The following is a 25862-nucleotide window of genomic DNA, read 5'->3' as shown; positions in this document are numbered from 1 at the left end:
TACCGATTCTGACGAAAAAAAAGTCGAATGGAAGTGAAAAACCCGACTCCCGACTCGTGCAAGCAAGCACAGACAAAACTCTGCGAAATACCACCTCTGAATAAAGACCACTACTGTAAAGCCTATTTATAGAGGTCAGTTTTCTCTTCCCCATTGTCATAAATAGTTGAAAGGTTTGAAAATAAAACGATTTTGCGATGTACTATATTAGATATCAAATCACGTGACTGTTGATAAATTTAGTGAATGACATCCAAGTGCTATGTTCTTAAAACGTTTTTCTTATCAGAGATTCTTATACATGAGAAGAATATAAACGAATTAAACTTTCGCTGACAGAGAATTATGGCGGGGTCACAGAAAGGAGTTAATTTATCAACAGTACTGCTGGTGGTGATTTCAGTGCTTTTCAGCGCAACTGCCGTTGTTCAGGTATGGTGATTTGAGAAACCCTTGAATTCGAATGATGTTTGAGACATTATAATATTAAAATTACTGGTGACATTTATTTTGTTGCATAGAGACGAAAGGAGTAACGGAACTTTTCTTAGGAAAAATATAATAAATTAATAAACATACCAGAATAAAACAAAATATATACTTGTAGGTAGTGAAATATTTTAGTGATATAAACATATATATGGTAAGAATATGGTCGCATTTTGAATATATAGTTTTCATTATTGGATGATATTGTAGATGAAAATGCGTATTTATATTACCTTAATCAGGTTTTATTATCAAGGATCGCTTTGCTCTTGCCTTTTTTTGTAAACCATAACGCTTTTACTGACATTGTACAAAAGCACGATGTTATGAAATTACTACAAAATAATGAAATCGTGTCAGTATCAAATAAGTAGGTGGGTTAAACAATGTTCGATGAGAAGCTTCTTTCAGGGGATACCAAAATGAAATTACTTTTAATGAGAGAATAATTAAGACAAAAAGGCAGCCTCAGTAAGAAATTAACACTTTAAGAGGTCTTCTATTCAAATTATTCATTTATATTCATTTGATAATACATGTAACATAGTGCGTTTGCGACCAGCATGGATCCAGACCAGCCTGCGCATAATCTAATTCCAATAGGCTTTGAAAACGAACAGCATGGATCCTGACCAGACTGCGCGGATGCGCAGGCTGTTCTGGATCCATGCTGGTTGCAAATGCACTATGTTGGTCTTCTCATGGCGCGGCTCAATCTTCTAAACTGTTAGAATTTTAACTGTTATAAAGAAGGTGTAATTGTTTTGTTTTTATTTTTAAAAAAAGCTTATCTAGTTGGGTATATATTTTTGAAGCTGATAACTTTGAAAGAAATGATTACAAGATTGCATTAAACGATTTTTATAAACAAGTTCTGATGCATAGATTCCGCTTTGTAACTTTTGAATCTTACAATGGCTCACTGTAAGCATATTTCATATATTTTGCCTTTTTGTAGTAATTGCTACCTTTTCAGTAAATCATTGCTGTATACAAATATATATTCTGATGTTCTACCTTATTGTATGGTTCCGTATATCAAGTTCTCAGTTAAATAAAAAGTGACAAATGAAAAATCCTTTATACAGACTTTTCAAATGCGATATATTACATACTTATCGAAGGGCTTGTGGGTCAGTAATGTCAGTCCGAAGGAACTAGGTCTGACAGTTTTGACTATTGGCAGGCAAACCATTTAATCAATGTTTTCTCACATGACATCAGAAATAACTTTCATTTTTAGTTCGACTATTCAAAGAATAGGTAGAGCCACTAGACTCACCTGCGTGGGCGTCGTTGTCCGCGCCCGCGTCGTCGTCTGCGTCAGCGTCCCGATCTGGTTTAGTTTTTGTATGTAAAATCACATGTGAGAATTGATTGAAACTTCACTCAGTTATTCACTGTGATAACTCTATTTTGCTTCATTTTGTTTCTTTACAAAATTATGCCCCTTTTCTCGACATTTTTCGTTAAGGTTTTGTGTGTAAACTGGTATCTCAGTACCCACTAATGGGAATGGATTGAAACTTCACACTCTTGTTCATTGTCATTATTTTACATGCAGTGCACAGATTCCATAACTCTACTTTGCATCTTTACAAAATTATGCCCCTTTTTTGACTTTCATATTCATTTAATTGACAAGGCTGTTGAATAGTCGAGCGTTGCTGTCCTCCGACAGCTCTTGTTTCTCAAGTTTTGTGAACTATAGACCGTCCTTAATTTTTAGATAAAGGTCTGATAAGAATAGGTGTGCACATTTTAAATGTGCATGCCTTTTATAATACATGTTTCTATAGTATGACGAAAGTGTTAAAAAGTAAACCATTTCATTTTATTTAATTTTGTTACCTTCACGTAATAAGTCCTAGCTAGAGGTTAAAATGTTGTGTCGTCTGGACAAAAGGACTTCTTTTCTCAACGGATTTTTAAAAATTATATGAAGTCAGAACTGCGTAGGAGTCCTTTAATTTTAGTTATGAATAAATATCAAATACGTGTAAACATTTATATTTTCTCGTATAAAAAAGGCAAAATTATGATTTTCAAACATTCTATCCGGATGTTTAGCTTTTTTATCATATTTTGGCAAGAATTGGTGGATCTGACTTTCGTCATGATTTATCAACGATTAGGATTTTTTTGTATTCGTTAAAGAGTTAGGTCCATGTTTCGGAGAAAAAAGTTTGAACATCGCCAAATAATAGAAAGAAAGAATTGTTTTACATGAAAATTACACAGCATATGAAGCATTTGTATTATTATACAAAACCACTGTCAATTTACTCATATATGTATTGAATTCCGGAAAGGGACTGCATGAAAGGGCCACACTTCTGGACAGTTCAACGCCTTTAAAAACTCACCATTTGTAAAAAGCTGCTACATGTCTCCGTTTTGATGCATTTGCAACAATGTACCAGTGCTTAAAGCAGCATACGTCCAGATTTGGCTAAAAATAATCTTTCTTTCAAATTGAAGTTTGATCATATTATGAACATAAGAATATGAATTTTTGCTTCTAACATATTTTAAAAGTTCAAAATCAAGAAAAAAAGATGACCGCGTTGGGAATCGAACCCCGGACCACCGCGGCAATAAAGACATTTCCCGTCGTCGTAACCAATAACGCTATAGCTGACGTAGTGAATAATGACTTCAAAATATAGATATTTATAATCGAGACAGTTTACCTGGAGTAAAAGCGTGACAAATGTTCAATTTTCATCGTAAAAAGTAGTAAAAACAGCAAATCAAGTTCTCAAGTGTTTCCGTAACATGAAGTTGTCTGTAATTAAGTTTTAAAGCCTTCTTAAGAAATATAGCATTTATTTCAAGATATCTAAAAAAATATAATCTTTTTTGTTGTTGTCAAACGATCTGGAGACATGCTGCTTTAAACTTTCCATAACTAGGTTAAACATTGTTTTTGACAATATTTTACTTTTATTTCTTTACAAATGACATCCCTTTATAATGGGGGACAACTCTTTTAGCTGAATATTTTAAGTATCCAAATTCTACGGGACAGAATAGTAAACATTATTGGAAAGATAGGTTGTTTTTAAAGATATTGTTCGTTTTCTAAAATTTTCTTTGGTTTTGTGATATACTTGTCTAATTCCTAACACTAACTTTTATGTTGCGATGGGTCTAATTTTCCCATATGATACTGAACCCTCGAACTTTGATGATGTTTCGAAAGTTTATATGGACACAAGAAATACTATTTTCATTTTTAACATGTTTACAGTTTATATGGACCCAAGAAACAGTTTTCCCTAATTTGAGCCGCACCATGAGAAAACCAACATAGTGTATTTGCGACGAGTATTATATCACCGGGATCCAGACCAGCCTGCGCATCCGCGCAGTCTGGTCAGGATCCATCCTGTTCGCTTTCAAAACCTATTGCAATTAGAGAAACTGTTAGCGAACAGTATGCTGGTCGCAAATGCACTATATTGGTTTTCTCATGGCGCGGCTCAATTCTGTTTCGGTCAGTTTATATAAACCAAAGAATAAATAATTTCAACGTGTTTCCAATAGTTTACATGGACACAAGGAAGACTATTTTGAACATGTTATTTTGAACAGATTATATAGGCATATGTAAAACTGTTTTCAAACAGGATTCTGACATCTTTTTCTGACCCAAGAAGTCGTATTTTAACATATTTTCAACAGTTTATAGAAACCTATAGGAAATAGTGTTTTTTTAACTTACATGTACCCCATGAAGACTATTTTTGAACATGTTTCCAACAGTTTATATGGACCCAGGAACTTCAGAAGAAATATGAACAAAGTCAGAGGGAACTCGTGCAGCTGAAGACAGACTGTTTCAAGTTCAGCCTCCAGGAGGCACCCGACTCTGTATTGGTAAGCAGACAGTTTTTAAAAAAAGCATATAAAATGTTTCCATGTCAAAAGTTCAACAGCCTTATGGATTTACTAATTATTTTAAGTATGCATGTTGAAATCAGATCATGTATTGATATGTCACTCATACTGGAGTCCTAAGATTAAGGTCTTTGGCTTCAAATCACTTGCCTCCTTGCCGATGAGGGTTCGAGCCTCGCTCGGCGCGTAGAATTCTTCATGTGAGGAAGCCATCCCTCAGGCTTATGGAAGGCCGGCGGTTCTACCCAGGGACCCGCCCTTGATGGCACCTCTGATCTTCCTCCATCATGAAAAGCTGGAAAGTCGCCATGTGACCTATAAATGTATTGTTGTTACGTTTATCCCAAGGATAATCAAGAAGAATATGTTTTACTGTTGTATTGTTTATACGGAAATTCTAGTAATTGCATTTGATTTTGAAAAATTCGCCACTACACTTAAAGGTCCTCAACAACAAAGAACCAGAAGCTTTGGAAGATGGAAATGGCCGTCATAAGCGGGATCTTCAGCAAATGTTAACGGATATGATGGTAGCGCAGGTATATAAACACATACATGTTTCTCAGAATTGTAAAACTAAGCCTTATCCAACACCAGTTATGCAAAATTAAGTCAAAACCAATCAGGAAAAAAACGTACACGAGAATTTTTGCGCCGTTTCTTTGTTTAGAACTTTGGAAAAATCTTCCAATCCGCCCCTTTTTCAGTCCTCCCTCTATTGGATAGACTAGAGTAACTTTTAAAACAAATAAGAAAAACAACATACTTGATGTTCTACCTCTTCTGTGTCTGGAACTACACAAAATGTATGTGCTCGTAAAAAATATGACTTTCGTAATATGTCTGTTCCTGAGACGACGTTCGACACAGAAAAAATAGCAATAAAAACAAGACTAATGAAATATTTCGGGATTATACAGAGAGCTAAACAAAGCAACGGACTTCATGGGCTGCATTGGAAAGTGCAACACCCATATACGCACCCTACCACAAAAAATGGACCCCTAAATGACCGGAAATAATTACAACACTAATTTCAAGTTCGGGTGATATACAGTATTTATAAAACCTTAAAAATAAAGACTTTCGTAAACTGTCTGTCCCATTAGTTTATACTTTCTTATTCGTTTTTGTTTCATTTTTAGGAGAAGATACTGTTGGACCATTGCATGAATGACACGATTAAATTGTGCGTTCCAGGTATGTTGCTAGGATACAGTTATTTCATCTGCGTTTTTGGAACAGTCAAAACAATATTCCCGAAGCAGCGGAGATAACTTTTAAAAAGTTGCCAAAAGCCGATAGATCGGGGTTAACAGTTCTAATCTGAAAGAAAAGGTTTTGACTGTTTCCTAAAACAACTCGTATGAATAAAAACTGATTTATAACCCAGTTATTTATCATATTTTGCTGTTAAAATAATTTTAAAACTCTTTTAATAACTTCAGTGTCATCGAAAACGTTCTAAAGGCAATGTACAAATGTTTTATGTTGAAATGTGTATTTGCTTACGCATATCTTTGCCCAAGGGTACCAAAGGATAGAATATGATTGACAAGTGCGCCGTCTGCGAGTGCCAACGCCCACGTAAAAGTGCTGACATTAGGCATAAAAGAAATGTTATAGAAGTGTATTAAGTTTCAATTAAAGCTATAGTATTCAAACAAATGACCAAGAAATATCATGAGGTATCAAACTGGACAGTTAGACATAACCAACTAATACAATATTACACCACATAATGACTAAGGTAAAACAGTTTATTAATTTGCACCTTTCTGTCTTACACAGCGAAACAGCTTGAAAAGTAAGTAATGTTAAATTACTTTTACTTGAAGGTCCAAAAGGTGATCGGGGTTTTAAAGGGGACCCTGGTATCCCGGGTTCTCCTGGATTGCCGGGTCTAATCGGTTCAAGAGGAGCTAAAGGAGACACTGGACTTAAGGGTCAAAAAGGAGAAAAAGGAGCTGCGGGACCTAAGGGAGATAGGGGTCTACAAGGAGCCGATGGTCAAAAAGGCATGTTTTTTTCTTACGCTTTTCATTGTGCTTTTACAAGTATAAAATAAAATTTATTCGGCTTACCATGTTTATGTAAAGAAAGAGCACCGTTTAAGCAATCTAAACACGCTGATCCAATCTCTCGTTTGGGCATTTTATTCTTCGTGGCCAGTTTAGACACAAGTTCTTTGTTTCTTCTCCTTTTCCCAAGCTGATTAACACGTGGGAAGCTGCCAGTTACATGTTGAGGGTTTGTGTTTGAAGAGCTTGAAAATTCAGGAAAATACAAAATTTGGTCCAATTCTGTAGACACAGGCTTCTTGTATATATAACGAGATTTTTTATACATTAATATTCTTCATTTTGTCGGATGTTTAATTCAGTAGTGTTGTTACATAAATAGGAGAGCCGGGCCCTAAAGGTGATCCAGGTGCCAATGGTCAGAAAGGAGAGCCAGGAGCTTCTGGACCTAAAGGGGAACCAGGTTTGAGAGGATTGAAGGGTGATCCGGGACTGCAAGGCCTTAAGGGAAGCCAAGGACCACCAGGACTTATGGGGGCCAAGGGAGATCAAGGTATGGTATAACTTAATATCGTCTGCGACTGTTCAGTTACTCTCCAGAAACAATGGGTATGTTATGACAAGAATTTACCATTCGATGAAAAGGACGGAAGTACTTCTTTATAAACAAGTTACACTTCAGAAACTACACCTTTTCACGGCTTTTTTTTTTCTAAGAGAATTGGATGTCGTGCATTTAAACGTTTTGGTTGCATGGCATCACAGAGCACTCACTACCAAGGGGAAGTGTACTTGAGGGTGATTTAAATAATAAATACCAAATTTTTAATATCTATGTAATTAGGTAGTAAGCTAAAACTAGTAAATTTAATGGCTTAAATCTAGGTAATGAAAGATCGGTCTTTAAACAGAATCCATTTGCAGATAATGAAATGTGTATCACGGATTTCAGGTGTTGCTGGTCTAAAGGGAGAAAAGGGAGCGGACGGGCCACGGGGACCGCCAGGTGTCCAGTTGCAAAAGGACTGCATGTGCATCAGTAAGTGACGATACTTATTCGCTCTGACGCAAAAGAAAGTTTGTATTGTTGTTTTTCCCGGTACTGTTTCTAATCCGTCTAGTTACCTCCCATGACGGTCCTTCCACAATAACAGTCTGAAATGAAATGCAAGTGATATTGCTTCAGAAGTAAGACTAGCTTTGTATCTAAGTTATTTTATTTATTCTTACCTGGAGGTATTTCTTTTGACAAAAATTTTATTTGATTAAACTTGTTTGATTCTTTGACAATTAAATTCAGAACTCTAGCTGCTTTCAATTACCTCCCTCATTAATGTCTTTCGCAATATCATTCTAAACGTAGAAAGACAATTTATTTCTGACACTTACTGCATTATTTGTACATTTTTATTATTATAGTTTTAGTTTAAAACTTTTTGAAACATAAAGTTGAAACCTTTACGCGAAATTTCAATATTATGTATAAAGCAATGATGCAAATACCATTGAAACTCGGAATCTCAAATTCCAAGGGATCAAGCATTTTACTTCGAGATAACCGAAATTCGATTTAAGATGATATATTGTATTTTTGTAAATCAGAACCGCCTACGATCGATGTATTTGAGCCCCAAAATGAGACCATTTATTATCGACTTGGATCCAATATAAAGCTCATGTGTGGGAGTAACTCGACCGTACCAGCGCCCACCGTAGCGTGGACCACACCTGACCCCAACCCATGCGCAGCACGTACAGGTTTGCTTATTAGTATAATTATTGTTAGGTGTTAAATTAAAGTAAACTTACAAGTTCGTTTTTGTAAACATCATGTTTGTAAACATTAATCCGGATTGCATTTTGTAACCTTAACTCAGGGTTCCATATTTCAGCGTGTCTTGTATAAGAAAAACGTAAACTCAAGCTAAAACAAAACATAATCAAAAAGTAGAAAGGTCATTTTGTAAGTAGAGCAATTTTGGGTTGAAAACGTGTAAACACGCATGACCTAGTAATCGAACTGTATGTTTAGGGGTTTACTAACAGTACTTAAAAATACTTATAAATGTAAATGAACATTTTTTTTTAATCTACCAGTCATATGATGTCTACCAGTCATGTGATTTCTCAAGTTATCTTACAATATAGCTACTGGACCTTTTTAGGTCACATCGTAACATATTTGTGAAAATTGGCCCCTGGTAGGTTACCCAGATGGATTCTCGATGGTACCCTTTGGCAAAGAAACAAAAACGTAATAGAAAATTCTATGAAATATGTTAATGCCCGGTGTTTAATTGCAGGTTCGGCATTGAATATCAACTCACTGCAGCCCTCAGAGGTTGGCAACTACACGTGCACAGTAACCAACCCGTATGGGTCTTCATCTAAAACATTCGTAATTAAGAGTGAAGGTATGTTACACTTTCTTTTGTTTATCAATATAACTAATGTCTACATCAAATTCATGGGCGTTTCTTTCGCTATTATCTTCTTTTTGCACAGCACCATACAATATCCTGTTTCTGCACTTCGCTGCATGGTATTGTGTCTTTTGCACAGCACCACACAATATCATGTTTTTGCACATCATCATACAATATTGTGTTTATGAACAGCACCGTACAATATCTTGTTTTTGCACAGCACCATACAATATCCTGTTTCTGCACTTCGCTGCATGGTATTGTGTCTTTTGCACAACACCACACAATATCATGTTTTTGCACAGCACCGTACAATATCGTGTTTTGTACAGCCCCATATAATATCGTATTTCTGCACCGCACCACATTTTATCGTGTTTTTGCACAGCACCATGCAATATCATGTTTTTGCAGAGCACCGCACGTTATTGTGTTTTGCACAGTACCATATAATATCGTATTTTTGCACCGCACATTATCGTGTTTTTTGCACAGCACCATGCATTGCAATATTGTGTGTCTGCACCGCACTACACGTTATCCTGTTTTTGCACAGCCCAATGCAATATCATGTTTCTGCACTGCACAACGTTATCGCCGTGTTTTTTTTGTGTGTGTTTTTTTCTTTTTGCACAGATCCATAAAATATCGTGTTTTTGCACAGCACCATGCATTGCAATATCGTGTTTCTGCACCGCACAACACGTTATCCTGATTTTGCACAGCCCCATGCAATATCATGTTTCTGCACCGCACAACGTTATCGCCGTGTTTTTTTGTTTGTTTTTTGTTTGTTTGTTTTTTTGCACAGCACCATAAAATATCGTGTTTCTGCACCGCACAATACAGTACATTGTATATTGTTTCTTCACCGCAGCCCCATCAGCAATTTCTTGCGACTTTGATGGCAACAACATGTGCTTATGGAAAACAAATCAGTCAAGTCCTGGTACATGGAAGGTAAACAGTGGTCAAACGCCAACCGGAAATACGGGTCCTAACACAGATCATACAAAGGGAAATAATATTGGTATGAAAAGTCAAACATCTGTGTGTCTGTTTATTCATCTCTTGAAATGCAGACTAAATATCAACATTTTATATACTTTCCTGTACTACAAGAGATGAATAAACAGACACTTGTTAATGGTTTATTTTAGTGCAAACATTTTAACCATGTTTTACATCTGAAGCAATTTTGTAAACGATTTAGAGATGTATTTTACCGCCTTTAAATTTTTAACGCATTTTTATCATTAGTCACTGATTTGTATCAGAACGCCTGCAACGTGACGTTTCCTGTTGAAATGTATCAAAAAATGCAGAGAAAATATAAAATAAAAAAATATTTATATAAGGTAATAGAGCATGCTCTTACACCGGAGCAGACGTCATACTGTCGCAGACGACCAATGAGAAAACGACACTGAATGGAAGAATACAACCATTATACTTTAATGTATACGCAATATTTGCTTTGTCTTTTCAGGATATATTCTAAATCTAAGCTGGTTTCATTTTCTCTTCAGGCTATTATGCATATATTGAAAGCAGTTTCGGCAAGACCGGCGAAAATGCTTTTTTGACATCACCGGAACTTCCGCCATCAGGAGTGTCTTGTTTTACATTTTGGTACAATATGCACGGTTCTCAAATCGGGTCTTTGGCTTTAGAAACAGAGGTATATATAACGTCTTTCTATTTTGTGTCATTAATATTTAATGTGAGCTAATCATTTCATGACAACAATTCCAACATGAAATTACATGTTGCTAGAATTAAAACTTGAGTAATGTTAGAATTTGTTGGTATGAGGTATCGGCTTTAGGGCAAAGCAGAATCACTTGCCGCCAGCAGGCTAAAGGTTAAACAACATTTAACCAGAATTCGGTTAAAATAGAAAGATAGAAACCCCTGCCATCGCCATCCTACTGTCCTGCCATCATACCGTCATACGTCACGCTTTGATAATTATGCGATGGGCGATTGCAGGGTATGAACAACACCCTATTTCGTATAGGGTAGTAAGATGGTGTAGGGACGAAGTTAAGGTAGTAGATTGGCAATATATAATCATATTATCCCACATCCTGCCTTCCATATATCGCTATCCTGTATGCTTAGACTGCCTATCTTACCATCCTACCATCCTTTTTCCGCACCGTCACGCTCTGATGATTTGCAGGATACGACCAAACCAGTATCCGAAGTTTGGCGACCAGCCTCAATATGCAACTTTGCTATTGGTGAATTCAAAGATTGTGCTCAGAAACAGCCAGTCAGATGCTCAGTTTTATTTATGCATGAGAGGGCCAATGCAAATCATAATGTCACTGAGGTGACTTAACCCAGCAGATGGCCGTCATGTATTTCATTTCAGGAACGATTAAAAGACTGTTCAGAAACGAGACATGTTAAGTTGCCATTGTCGGGCGATCAAGGAAGTGTTTGGCACCAGGCTCAGATTAACCTTCCAGTCATGAACAACCCATATCGGATTGTCCTGAAGTCGACCCATGGACCAGGCAGCAGTGGTGACACAGCGGTCGATGATCTACAGTATTACACAGGAAAATGCAAATGTAGGTAACCATTATGTAGAAGATAAAAAAGAAATCTTGATGAAACTTACAAATATTTTATATGTTGATGTTATATTTTAAGAATACAGATAAGTACATACCCTACACCCTACGCGATAAGAAGCGAGTATCCACTTAGTTTTCCAATAATGAAAACGTAATTTAATCGATTTCTCATCGAAGCCCTAATGCAACTTGTCAAAACCGGAGTGGGTAAATACCTGCCGATTAATACCAGAAATTTATAAATAAGTGAAAACGACTGTATCCTTAATTTGAAGGTCATCTCTAGTTTGATAGAAAAATGAGCATTTCTGACAAATATTTAAATAGTAAAAAAAATCTTGTTTGAGCCTGTGCTCGAGTGGCCTGCTCAGTCTGTTTTAAAATACTAAAAAATATTTTCTGACAGTTGACAGGCCTATGAATTAGGGGTTGTGGTTCTGATGTCAACTGCCTATGGCTTAGGGCCTGAAAAGTCATCTCTTGCTTCTGCAAACTTGAAGAATTTTACTATTCCAATGAAAACACTGCTAAACTAGATTTCATTTCAAGATTTTATGATATTTTATTTCGGCATTTTAACATATTCTAACCTAGTGGTAGCAAGATTATGAAATGTTTGCTTAAGCACATGTAATGAGTTAAAAAAAATCGCATGTGTGTGCAAAAGTTAGTCAATCTAGCAGTCTCATTTCATTCATTTTTGAAACTTCGGTTTTTACATGTTTATGACTGTCTTAAGTATAGGACTTGATTTTGGAAGGTCTAATTTAAGGACATGTGCTCTAGTATGTATTCATGGGGAAGTAACATAATACAAGCAATATAAGTATGGTTTTGTGAGACAAACTAGCGCTAAATGTGAAGATAGAAGAACTGAATTAATACATTTTTTCAGCAAATATGAAACTGAATGGTCCGAGTGAAGAATTCATTACTATTCCGGCAAACTCACCTCTAACCCTTAATTGTAACGTTACCGGCAGTCCGGCTCCTACATTTACATGGACCAAACAGCATTCATGTGAAGGATCGTACAAGACGTATAAAGGTAAAGTTTGTGTATTTTAACGAAGATGCATACCGACATACTTAAAGATATATGCACGCAAATGTAGACGTATGCTATGAAAACAGATAACACATACCCTGCTGAAACACGCTAATTTGATTGGTCAAGAGCGTTGCTCGCGTGAATCTAAAGCAAATTGACTTCCAGGACAATCATTACTCCTCATAAAATAAACAAACGTGTTTGTAAACATGGACAGTTCCAAATTGGAGGGGATCCATGCTTAAAAATCATGACAAAATACAATACATATCGCATATCCGTAGCCATGACCAACCTATAAACCGAGCCAATCTATTTTATAAATACAACAACACTGTTGACCCATTTAAACGAAGAGTATTTTAAAGGTATAATGTTTTTCTCTTATATATATCACGTAATGTGAGTATCAAATATAACAGTTGAAGACCTGTTACGGCAAATATGTTTTGTCTAAGCAGTTTGTAGGCCTAATTGTATCACAAAAAGCTGTGGTTGCTGCCTTTAAATCAATACCTTGAACTTGATAAATCGTTTCCGTTTTTAGATAATGCTCTTAAAGATTTGAAAATACTGAAAATGTAAAGTCGGACTATGTAGTTTTGAGAAAATCCCCATGCAATTCGTTAATCATAATTCAAAAAATTTATTTTGAGAAAAATGAAATCAACTGTTATGCATAATTCTATAAATTTTTTTGGTCCTTAGCATCCATGTTTTCAATCTTTGATGTTTTTAAAGGTTCTGTTTTACACGAAGCTGACCACGCCACCACCGGCGATAGCGGGACGTATATTTGTACAGCCTCCAACGGACCTCTAAATAACATTACCAAAATATTCCATGTTAAAGTTAATGGTGAGTATTTCTTTGAGGAGCTCTATGTAACAGTCTCTAGGTAAAAAAGATAAAAAAAAAATATGTTTCTAACGTAAACGAATTTAAGGTAGTTCTGCACGTTCGGATCGAAATTTTTTCTACACTGTAGAATTTGATTAAGCCCTGATTTTTCAAAACTTTAGAATATACTTAGAAAAATCAGCAAATAAAAACAACAGGATCATGTGCTTGTCCTTGTTTTGTTTTTTTCCTGTTGCTAGACTGATTTGAAAAACTTGGACCTCACGTAATTTTTCATAATGGAAGTCTATGGGAAAATCACAACTTTCATAACCTTTTCGCGAATAGAAATTTTTAATGAAACTTCTCCCAGTCGTATATGGTCTTCAATATGGTAAAATAAAATGTATAGGTCAGTGTGCTTATTTTTGAGATAGTTGACCATGATTAAGTGAACCACACATTTCAAGCTAATTTCAAGACATTATTTTGAATCATTAAACGTGTCAGATGTTTTGATATCATGTTTTAACTTTGGAAAGACAGTTACAGTGCACTTGTAATAAATATATTCACGGGTTGCCATAAATTCATAAAATGATTTTCATTTCCGTACTCCGAATCCAGGCATAAATTATTCAAGTTTTCTGGATAAATGATGTTACGCCATCACTTCCAGTTTTGCAGTATCTTTACAATTGTCTTTTAAGAGTTCCTACTGTTAAAGGAGCAGTATTCTTCTTTTTGTTCGTTTAATCATTGTTTTTCATTGCTTAAAAACATCTTGAAAATTTGTTAAGATTATCCACAAAAAAAATATTTTGCGGCTGAAACAAAACAATTTCGATATTATTTTCGCTTTTTGGGTGTAAATTAGTTCTATTTTTGGAAATTCTGTTTCCTTAATTTACAATAACATCTTTGCAACTTGGATATATTTATAGCCTATATTTATTCATTTATATAAGACACCGGCTATACGGACAAATGCACATTTGATAATGGTGCTTTCTGTGGCTGGCAACAAGTAATTAATAAGGATGATTTCAACTGGACGATCCACTCTGGTTCGACACAGTCAGATGGCACCGGACCCGACGCCGATCACACTCAGAGCAGCAGCGGTATTTTTTGTTATTTTAAAGATAAAAAATCTGGTTTAAAGACCGAGTGCTTATAGAAGGGATCAAATACCCATATGGGCGGCTCCTCCAAAAGAGTGATTTGCGTTCTAGTTCAAGAGCCTTATATAAAGAATCACTGGTTGAAACTGCGGATGGGAATATTTGGCTCGCGGGTAACTGCTTAGGCGGGAGCGAGGCTCTGTCGGGTTACCGCAAAACAGTTAACCAAGACCCAGATATTCCATCCGCAAAGTCAACTAGTGATAGACTCTTTTTCTTCCTTGTCGTATTCTTCAATAAATGCTTCTCTTTTAAGCACTATTTTGTTAAAGTAGCGTATGAGTGTACGCATTCATTCATAAATAACAGCATGTAAGTCATCTTACACCCCAGGGTGTAAGACGAGTTTTTCGACCACGGAAAACAAACCTGTCCGGCATGCAGGAATCATTATTTTTACAGTTCCTATGCGCGCCACCAGACCTTAATTTAGAGACTGAAAGATTGGTAGTGAAGGAACGGGGTTCGGATTCATGTTCTTGAACGAGTGCATATTTCTGGATGCAAAGATAATAACTTTTTATTACGTACGTATCTGCACGTATAAATGTGTGTAAATATTATAAATTTGTTCAATAACTTGAATAAGATAAGAATTAATGCAACGATACATTAAATGATATGAAATTCAGGCGTGTGTCAGTGTATGGAAAAATATTGACGTTTACGGTACCACTGTACCTTAACGGTGAATAAAAACGAGTATGTAATAAGTCGATTTGTTTTATTGGCAATTCTTATACATTTTTGTACTTACCTACATCATATACTGTTGTTTCTAGGAAATCAAATGTACGTATACATCGAGACCTCGTCGCCACGTGTCCAGGGAGAGCACGCGGATCTTATCTCCCATATGCTACCGGCCAACCAAACAAAGTGTCTAACATTGTGGTACTACATGTTTGGTACCGAGACAGGAAACCTAAAGGTTTTCTTGGAGGTTTGTAACTGCTTGATACTAAAAAAAGAACAGTTGAAACACGGTATCTCGAATATCGAGGGATTATATTTTGTGCGCGTGTTTTCAGATTAATTGATAAATTGATTGATTTAACCTTTTATTTTACAGGAAGACTAACACTCGTATTATGTGTGTCACTAAGCGGAAAGGCATTTTGTTTTAATGTTATTTTGTCTGATAGGTATTCTTATTTCATTCAAGGAAGTAAAACAATTTTCAAAATTGGCTTAAAAGTTAGAAAGTTATTAATAAACATTTCAATATTTGATAAAAAAAAAAAAAAACGTGCAACCATTTTCATGGCAACATAAAAATGCGAGTGCTAATGTCTTGCAACTTGGCCGCACTTTCACTGTCATGCATAGCTGTCCAATATACTAATGCCAGTCATGGAATTGTATCATCATTTTGATTAGTGAAAATAAAGGTATATAGACAAAGTGCAGAGTGAAAGAATGATAGAACGTAACCGTAACTGTATACGTGATTGACTTACAGGATCAGTGTACCCACCAAAGGACAGAAGTTTTCTCCCAGTCTGGTGACAAAGGACGAAAGTGGCTTATGGGTAGCGTGAATATCCCAGCTTCCTCTGTCCCTAACGACTACAAGATTGTTATACAGGGTGATGTGGGATCATCTTACCACGGTGACACCGCCTTAGATGATATTCACATCAAAGATTCTACTTGCTCCGGTAGGAACACTTCAAAACTGACGAGGGTTTTGTTTCTGTCTAAAATCGCCGTTTTTTGTTTACTTAATATAACTTGAAACATCGTTTATGAAATATCATTGATAAAGCAGTCTAGACTGTTCAAGCTACCCATTTAGATTATGCAAGTTCTTATAATGCTAAAGAAGTCTATATTTGGCATTCGCTTTGTTACTAACTGATAGCATAACAATTTTAATATTAAATGCACTATTTATAGCAAAATTATTTTTATAAGTGTGGTATTCATTAAGCAACGTGTAAGTATTTCGTTTTGAAACTGACCTTTTTTTAACTCAGTCGACCATTCAGTTTCTTTCTTCGTTTCAATCTGAAATGCTTTATTAAATTGAATTTTGTACACTGGCATTGTATTTGTTAATAGACAAGCTGTAATGCAGTCGCTATCAATCAGTGTGTAGCATTAAGACACATAACAGAAAAAGATCTACAAAATCCCGTCCCCACCAGTCCACACAAGGCTTTGATTATAATTGTGGTTTTTTTTTATCAGCTTCATCCATAGACTGTGACTTTTCGCACGATATTTGTCAGTGGACGCAGTCTCAATCAGACACTTTCGATTGGACAAGACTTACCGGCACGACTGTATCTTCAAACACGGGGCCGTCCGGGGACCACACAGATCCTAATGGTTAGTAAATTTATTCTGTAATGCTACAATACACTTAACAAATCCAAAACTGATATTTTGTTACAGTCCGTGAAATGACTGAAAATGTAGTTTTTGAAATTTGGCACATCTTTAGAACAGTAGGCTGTCAGTAAAACAGTAACATTAAACCGATTGCTATCATAAAATCTTCTTGATTTTACAGCCTGCTATTTTTTTTTAAATCGCAGAAATACACAACATTGTCATAGACGATTAAGTTCACAGAAAAAAAAATCAAACAAGAGAAGGAAACAAAATCGTTATCCTACTGTGCGCAAGATGAAAAATAACTTTTTGGTTTTGGGGTTGGGTTATAAAGTTTGTAAGATATTGTGATTGCATGATTAGACAGTTCGTTGAAGTTCCAGTATTTAATCGTCAAATATATCGCGCTATTCAAGTACGCCGTTTTTCAAAAAATAGTGTTATTGTACATAAAGTATCAATTGATTATATTTATGACATGTATTCCGGTAATTCTCGAAATATATCTGGTATTTTCTCTGGTAAGAAATATAAATGGTTCAGTTTAGTCAGAACTTAGATAAAACAGAATTTGTTTGTTTTACATGTATGATCAAAATATCTTTCACCCATGAGTACCGTCATATATTACATTTTCACACGTGGCTATGCCACTCGAAACTGAATACAGTGTTCACTCTCGAACTGAAACAAACGAATATTCTCTGTATATCATTTCAAAAGTCCGGACTCGTGTAAAAATATGAAATGACAAATCGCCCGCTTAGCTCAATACGGAGAGCGCAGGTTTACGGATTGTGGGTCCGTGAGTTCGATTTCCTGGCTGGGCGTATGTTCTCCTGCCACAGAATCCAGGAACACTAATAAGGTTAACTGCCCACCGTTACATAGCTGAAATACTGTTGAAATCGGCGTTAAACTCAAAACGAACAAATATATGTACCCGTAAAATACAAGCTGCGCTCTCCGTTACTCAAATACGTGTGTATATTTCTAGAAACAGTTTATCTTGATCATGTAACAATGCAACAGTGTTGAACGTAAAAGATAGATACAAGAACTGATGTAAGACTTGTTGAACACCTTTGATTAACTACACGAATAAAATATTACCTAACTTGTCGTTCTATTCCAGGAGGTGGTTACTACATGTACACTGAGGGTTCGCAACCACGGAAAACGGGTGATGATGCTATACTCGTGTCGCCCCCGCTCCCCGCAGGTCAAGATTACTGTTTTTCATTGGCTACAAATATGTATGGTGATACAATGGGTTCCATCGAAGTCCTGACGAAGGTACAGTTATTTGTGCGCTAGTTTTCACACTTAACATAGTTTAATCATAAAAAAGAGAAACGCGAGATGAAAGCACGCGCGTACCATACCCGGATTATATGTATTCTTGGGCCTCCGTGGCCAAGTGGTTAAAGTCGCTGTGGTTGAATTACTTGCCATTTACCGATATGGGTACGAGTCTCACTCGGGGCGTTAAATTTTGCCTTCGAGAAAGCCATGCAATTGGCTTGCGTAAGGTCGGTGGTTCTACCCACCGGGTGTCCGTCCGTGAGTGTAATAAAGCTCGGAGGGGCGACCGGGATCTTTTTCCACCATCAAAGCTTGAAAGTCGCCATATGACCTTTAATTGTGGGCCACATTAAACTTTAATTGGGCCCAACAAACACACAAAAAAATGTATTCTATACCATGAAGAGAAGCTACAGTAATGGCTCTTATTCGCAGAACCGGTATGACAGGGACAGTGTGGTTTACGGAATAAGGGAATGGTTAATGGAATTGTCAATATCCGTAAAGAGATTTTTTCGTTATAAAAATGTTGAAAAATACGAGTTTAAGAGTGCAGATTTGCATAACATGTACGAAGGGAGTAGGCTAGCCTGCTTGGGTTTTTTTGTTGTTGTTGTTTTACAAATTAATCTATTTGCCAGAAAATACTGGCGCAAACATGTATACATATTGTGTACTAAAGGATAAATGCTGATCGTCAAGTTCTTTAATTTTATGAAAAAATGTATTTATTTGGGTTTTACGGCGCACCAACACAGTATGGGTTATATGGCGCCAAACAGGACTACAAATTTTGGTTTCACATCTCATGAAGAAATGTATCTTTTAAAAGCAATAAATATCCATACTATGGAAGGCCGGTGTGCCATGCTAACTGCCAAATGCCAAATATTTAATGCTAAATGTAAACTACTTAATGCTAATTTATAAATGCCAATTACTTAACGCTAAATGCTGCATAACAAGTGTTTTATGCCATATTTAATGCTAAATGTCAAATGCTAAATGCCAAATAACTAATGTTCGTAGCTAAATGATAAATGCTAGTCGTAAAATGCTTTAACTTTATGAAAGAACGAGTTCTATCTCTTAATCTAATGAATGTAACTTTTAATTATTTATGACATAAAATATTCTACCTGGAAACATGTTCTGTCTATCATAAGAATAGTAGACCGAAACTGTTTAACTTTAAAATGTTTGAAAAACGTTTTTAGTAGAGACAAGGTAATGTGATAAGGCCATTGACTATTTAAAGGATGCATTGGTACACTGATATATTCTGCTGTTCATTTAAGAAGCACTTAACAGTAAGCATTTGGCATTTATTGTTTCACATTTTTTATACACCCGAAGGGACGTATTATGTTATGGTCCCGGTGTCCGTCTGTCCGTCCGTCCGTCCGTTAGCAATTTCGTGTCCGCTCTGTAACTCTTGAACCCCTTGAAGGATTTCAAAGAAACTTGACATAAATGTTCACTACACCAAGACGACGTGCAGAGCGCATGTTTTGGATTTGCCATTTCAAGGTCAATGTCACACTTAGGGAGTCAAAGGTCATATGAGTGTGTCCGCTCTGTAAGTCTTGAACTGCTTGAAGTATTTCAAAGAAACTTGGCACAAATGTTCATCACACTGAGATGATGTGCAGAGCGCTTGTTTCGGATGACTAGCTTCAAGGTCAAGGTCACACTTAGGAGTGAAAGGTCATATGAGTGTGTTTCGTGTCCGCTCTGTAAGTCTTGAACTGCTTGAATGATTTCAAAGAAACTTGACACAAATATTCACCACACTGAGGCGATGTGCAGAGCGCATGTTTTGGATGACTTGCTTCAAGGTCAAGGTCACACTTAGGGGTCAAAGGTCATATATGACCTTGCTTTGTGTATATTGCTCTGCATTGCAGTGCTCTTGTTTTTATTTGGCAGATCCCTTTTTGCTCTCTTATAATATTTTTTTTAATTACTTCCCTTTTTTGTTACTATAAATAGCTTATTTTGAAACTTTTTTATTATTGGCCGTAAGGAAAAACCGAGACCACTTTTCTGTGGTACAACATGGATGGTACATCCAATTTTTAGATGTTTTTTGACATAACTTTACCTGGTAAGAATTTTTTTGTGGACTTAGAATTTTTTTCTTTTTGAATTTCTTCTTTTTTTGTTGTTGTTGTTCCTGTCCTTTGGGCTTCAACAGTCAAGTTCTTTAAATTTTTCTCCCATCCTGTGATGTAACCCTTCGGGCGTATATAAATGCCCCGCTTGGCTGCGCTCTTCTTTTTTCAATTAAGAATTAGCACTTAACTTTGACTATTACCGTTTGACAGTCATTATTTAATATTCAAGATTTGACAAATGGCATTTTGCATTAACATTATATATGTGTTTCTGGACCTTTTATAAACCTTTAAAAATGCGATCTTTGAACTGAGCAATTGCTTGACTTTGAAATCTTGAAAAGCAGTCAGCAATAGCAAGGGATGAGTCATATTATTTGTAGTTGCCTTCTATATTAAGACAAGTGACATTCCAGGCTCTGTGCATAATTTATTTATTATATGCATGTATGTCAGCTAGTTCATATTCATTCGACTTGTCTTTAATCTAGGAAAAATGACCACGGCAGTATAGCCAGTTCGATTTAGATTTAATTTCAACTTCACTTTTAGGAAGCTACGGTGGCCAACAGCTGTAGATTACGTACGCTAGATAATTCATAATTTGATTTTGACTTCAATTTTAGGAAGCGACAGGGGTCAGTGGCATATTATTTAAATTTAGAACGCTTTCAAGCTAGCCAATCAAATTTTAATTTGATTTCTATTTTAGAATGCTACGTCGGCCGGCGGCAGTATACCGGACAATTTATAGTAAATTTAAATAAATTGCCTTCAATTCTAGGACGCTGCGTCGACCAGCAACAGTGGGGCACGCGCACTAGCCATCTACTCAACAGGTAGTACCGTAGAAGAGTGGAAGGAACATAGTATCTATATCCCGGCGCAGAGTAAAAGTTTCCGCATCCTGATCAAGGGTATTATTGGCTCCGGTTTCGCCAGTGATGCCGCTATTGACGACCTCAGTATACATTCCGGAAAATGCTGAAATGTACATAATTTCCAAATAAAGTTAAACTGAATCTGTAGTCTTTAAGGTTTATTTTTTTCTGTCAAACGTTGTGTAGATGATCCATATTCGTTTGATTCCAATTATCCAGCTATATCACAATTCAATTACACATCATTGTATTTTATCTGAATTTGAAGTCGGTTTTATTAGTTCGATCATACGAAGTATATGGATAACTATTCTACTCGACAGGCTTCGGCGTCGCGTCTATTCCATGCCACACCTTGGTTAAAGTGTTGATGCACATTCTCTTTATCTCGGTCATTACTCGATGGTTTCAAACTTAAATTAATCATTCCTCATCATCACCCACATATGGCACAAGGTTCATAAATCTGGCACCAATATTTCATGAATTATGCCCCCTGTTTACATTTAATTTCATGTTAAAGTTTTGATGTACTTTCATTTTATCTCTGTTATTACTGAATGTAATAAATTCAAACTTAAAACAGCTTTTCCTTATCATCACCCACATCACCCACATCATATGGCACAATGATCATAACTCTGGCATCAGTATTTTATGAATAATGTCCCCTTTTACTTAGAATGTTTTGGTTAAAATTTTGACTCAATTTCACTATATCTTCAGTTATTTCTGAATGGATTTGATTCAAGCTTAAAAGATAGTTGTTTCACATCGTCACTTATATCATATGACACAAGGGTCATAACTCGAGAATCAATAATTCATAAATTATTACCCCCCTTTTTATTTAGAATTTCAGTATCTCTGTTATTACTGAATGGATTTGATTCAAATTTAACTATTCTACTCGACAAAGCGTCGGCGTTGCGTCTGTTACATATCCACACCTTATTACTATATGCATTTGCTTCAAATTTAAAGAATACTTATACTTCCTTGCTATCGAGCTAGCTTTTATAGCGACGTGGTAGAGTGTCCGCCTTAAGAGGTCCCGGGTTCGATTCCCGGTCAGGCCTGAGGTATTTTCAGCCTGTTACAACTTTCCTTCTGCATAAGTAAGTACAGGGTTACACTCTTACTAAAGATATGACAAGAAATTTGGCAGCCGAGATGATAAAAAAAATCTGGTAGTCTTGTACATTTGAGCAAAGGTCCATCTGATAAATAGCTGAATAAGTTTTTAACCCTTATCATGCTGGACACGATTGAATCTGTCATATGAGACTAGTAATGTTAAATTGTTTTGTTTTATGTTGTATTCATTTTATTAATGCAGGCTTTCTTTTTTTCAAAGATGCTCCAACAGGTCATCTACCGTACACCAAACATTGATACAAGTTTGAGCAAACCACACATATTTTACTTGGTCTGTTGTTTATGTCAAGTTTGTGTCACGCGTAGAAACTTCTCAATGATTGATCAAAGATTGCTTTTAATAAGAACCAGATGATGAGATCATGATTTCAGTTTGTTCAGAATATTTTACAATTTTACACTGTGTATTGGCCCGACCAATTTAATCTAAACAATTCTTCCATACCAATTTTAGACCACTCTGTCAGAAGTGGCCCTTCTATGGCAAGCACTCTGTTTTGATTTGATTCTGATTGTATTTAATACTGTCATGGTTCATACGAACATGTGACATAAAATACAAAATAATATAAAATGTGAACATGTACCAACCAGAACACAGAAAATTATACAAAGTAACAGGAGAATGAGTAAGAATTACATTGTAATCATAACAGTTTCTCCCACATTCAAGGATTCCGGACCAAAGCAATTAGCAAAGGTCTAAAATCCCTGGCTAGCCTCTAAACAGCCACAACTTGATCAATGAAAAAAATATGCATCATGAATAAACTTCTAAAGAAGAAAACTAATGATAGAACATAATCAAAACTATTTGCACGATGTAATTATTTCTTTACAAAACAGTGCAAGATTTATTAAAAGTGTTCTGTTTCTACTGTTCATAAATTCTTCAAATTTCAATGTATTAGGATACCCAAAATGATATGGTTTGAGATAGTGAAATTCATCACACAATTGGTTTGCATCCTTTTTATTGAACAACATTTACATGTATATCAGGTTTGGGAATGCAGTTTTCAGACAAGTAATTGGTATTCCCATGGGAACAAATTGTGCACCCCTTGTCGCAGATTTGTTTTTGTATTGTTATGAAAGAGACTTTATGTTGAGCCTTTCTCCAGAGACGCAGGAAGACACTATAACTGCATTTGATAAAACATCACGCTATCTGGATGATATTCTTAATATGGATAATTCGTTTTTGGTCAGTTAGTGGATACTATTTATCCTAGGGAGCTTCAGTTAAATAAAACTAACACTTCGGATACTGACGCTTCATTTTTAGATTTACATCTCTCTATTTATGAGAATATTATACATATCAAGATTTATGGCAAGAGGGATGATTTTAATTTTAGTATTGTAAATTTCCCCCACATGATCAACAATTAGGTAAAATTTGTCGTCTTATCGGTAAAATTATCCCCCTTGAAATCACCTGGCAGTGCGATATCGATTTTTATCTGGTTGATATTTTCCAATAGAAACAAAGAAGGAAAAAATGTTTGAACAAATATTGTTTTAATTAGAATGAACACACAATATTTATTATCCTATTGAAGTGTTCGTCATTCTTTTCTCTTTACAAAGATATAAAAATTATTTTTCTAAAATGAAGAATTAATGCTTCCCTTGGCGATTAAAAAACATCACTATCAGTCTCTCTTTACGGCATATAGTTACTGAATAAAATAAGCAAAAATCTGTGATACGTATCTTATTCTTTTCCATGTAGCCACTTTATTCATATATTGAGAATATTTATTATCCTATTGAAGTATTCTACAGACAATAAACTTTTTATATATGTTTTTATTTTGAAATTATTTTAATGTCTTCTTGCTTCCCTAGACGTTTAAAAGTTGGTGATATTTGTATTATTTCTTTATTTGCCGTGTCCGTGGTATTTCCGGACGCGTGCGGAAACGCACGAACCCGCCCGAAGTTTAGCTGCCGATGATACAGAAAATACTATTGTTACAACATAGTATTAAGTGATAATAATAGTGCGGGAATAATTTCAGTTATATTAAGGCGAACCATAGTTTTTGGGAATTACAAGCTTTCCGCAAAATAAATGTTACAGAGAAAGATGCTGACGTATCATGTTAATAAATAAAAAAATATAAGACATGATGCACGTTGCAACTATATATATTTCTTTCTAAACCACCGTCTCGTATTTTAAAGATTCGTTTAATTATACTTATACCCCTTAGTTTAAGTTTTAACCATAAATATGTTATAAAGAATTTATATAATGCAACATTTGAGTAAATTGTTTTCGGAGCCTCTGAAACAGCCATATTAAAGCGCTTTTCGATAGTTGTTTATTACCAATTAACATCTTTTTGCAAGTTTATTGCTTATCAACAACTTTTTATTAGGGGATTAGGGACGATCAGGTTTTTTTATTACACAGATAATAATCTTCTCGGTGACTGCGTAAGAGCATTTTGAAAATTTTAACATGTTTAATGAACGAGACTTAAAATTTAAATACACAATAAATATTTTGTTTCATTTTCAAGAACAAATGTTGTTAGATACATAAGATAATGGGACAGTGATTGAGTATTTACTTGTATTTGATTAACAGTATTTTTTCCTGAATACAGGTTAATTGTTCGATATTAAAGTAAAGATATATAGAACACGTGTTAAAAGTTCGCCTAAGAGTGAAAATATTATAGTATAGAAGTTTTGTGACAACATTGTGAAAAATTGTCGTTTATTAATTTATTAGTTTATTCAAAGAATTATAAAAGACATTTTTATTTTTTTTTATAGCTCTTTGGTTTATTGTCTCTCCTGAAAATTATTATGTACTTTCTCTGCTCCATATTATATAATGCTTTCACTTGCTGTAGGCATTGTATTTATGCAATAAATCGAAATTGAATTGAACTGAATGTACGCACAGCTAATCTCAAGAAGGTATAGCACGCGCTAAAAGATATGAAAAATCTGTAATCCCCTGTTCATATATTAAAAATTATCGTGATAGTTATTATGAATAACCTTTACACTACATTAGTGTCACTTTATCCTAAATCTTTTCTAAAAAAACTTTTTTCTATGGTATGCTTGTTTTATTCTTAGGTTTTCCACATTTTATTTTAAAAATCTGACATTTATTAAATCAGTCAGTCAGTCCCTTTTGAGAAACCTTGAGAAGTCATAATTCGCACATACTTTATTACACAATGACTGGCTCGGGGGCAAATAGGTCATACTTCCAATTAACAGGCTCTGGTGTCATAAAAAGATACCTTTTACATTGTCAAGTATGTTTGCTAGTTTGTTTTTCAGTTCATTTTTCATCAGTGTGTGACAATATGTTTTTTCAAATGTTCATTACATAGCAAAATTAATTTTAACAAGTTAAATATGATTAATAATAATAATACAAAACGCATTTCACATCCATTTATATTAACTGAAAATGAAATTGTCAAGTCTGTAAGCACTTTTAAAATTATTTTTTTTCCTGCTTTCTATTTTTTAAGATAATAGTAGTTTCATGTACATGTATGTTATGCTCGCCTAATATACA

General features: G+C 35.3%; 1 protein-coding gene across 1 annotated transcript; it reads left to right on the top strand.

The window, feature by feature from the left end:
- The first annotated feature begins 278 nt into the window (after nucleotides 1-278).
- LOC123533808 (MAM and LDL-receptor class A domain-containing protein 1-like) lies at nucleotides 279-21286 on the top strand. Its single transcript, XM_045315690.2, has 20 exons — nucleotides 279-432; nucleotides 4258-4371; nucleotides 4836-4931; nucleotides 5538-5592; nucleotides 6231-6410; nucleotides 6796-6966; nucleotides 7366-7452; nucleotides 8016-8171; nucleotides 8717-8827; nucleotides 9717-9869; nucleotides 10369-10520; nucleotides 11220-11421; nucleotides 12323-12475; nucleotides 13220-13336; nucleotides 14287-14442; nucleotides 15285-15445; nucleotides 15965-16163; nucleotides 16696-16836; nucleotides 17978-18138; nucleotides 21049-21286. The coding sequence occupies exons 1-20, from the start codon at nucleotides 346-348 to the stop codon at nucleotides 21250-21252; spliced, it is 2856 nt and encodes a 951-aa protein (XP_045171625.2). The 5' UTR covers nucleotides 279-345; the 3' UTR covers nucleotides 21253-21286.
- The last annotated feature ends 4576 nt before the right edge of the window (nucleotides 21287-25862 follow it).

Source organism: Mercenaria mercenaria, chromosome 1, assembly GCF_021730395.1.
Source record: "Mercenaria mercenaria strain notata chromosome 1, MADL_Memer_1, whole genome shotgun sequence".
Taxonomy (NCBI): domain Eukaryota; kingdom Metazoa; phylum Mollusca; class Bivalvia; order Venerida; family Veneridae; genus Mercenaria; species Mercenaria mercenaria.
This window is presented reverse-complemented; position numbering and strand designations above follow the sequence as displayed.

Coding starts and splice junctions, on each gene's coding strand:
- LOC123533808 (XM_045315690.2), top strand. CDS start 346: ATGGCGGGGTCACAGAAAGGAGTTAATTTATCAACAGTACTGCTGGTG. Junction 9,870..10,368: donor TACAAAGGGAAATAATATTG/GTATGAAAAGTC, acceptor TTTTCTCTTCAG/GCTATTATGCATATATTGAA. Junction 15,446..15,964: donor ACCTAAAGGTTTTCTTGGAG/GTTTGTAACTGC, acceptor ATTGACTTACAG/GATCAGTGTACCCACCAAAG.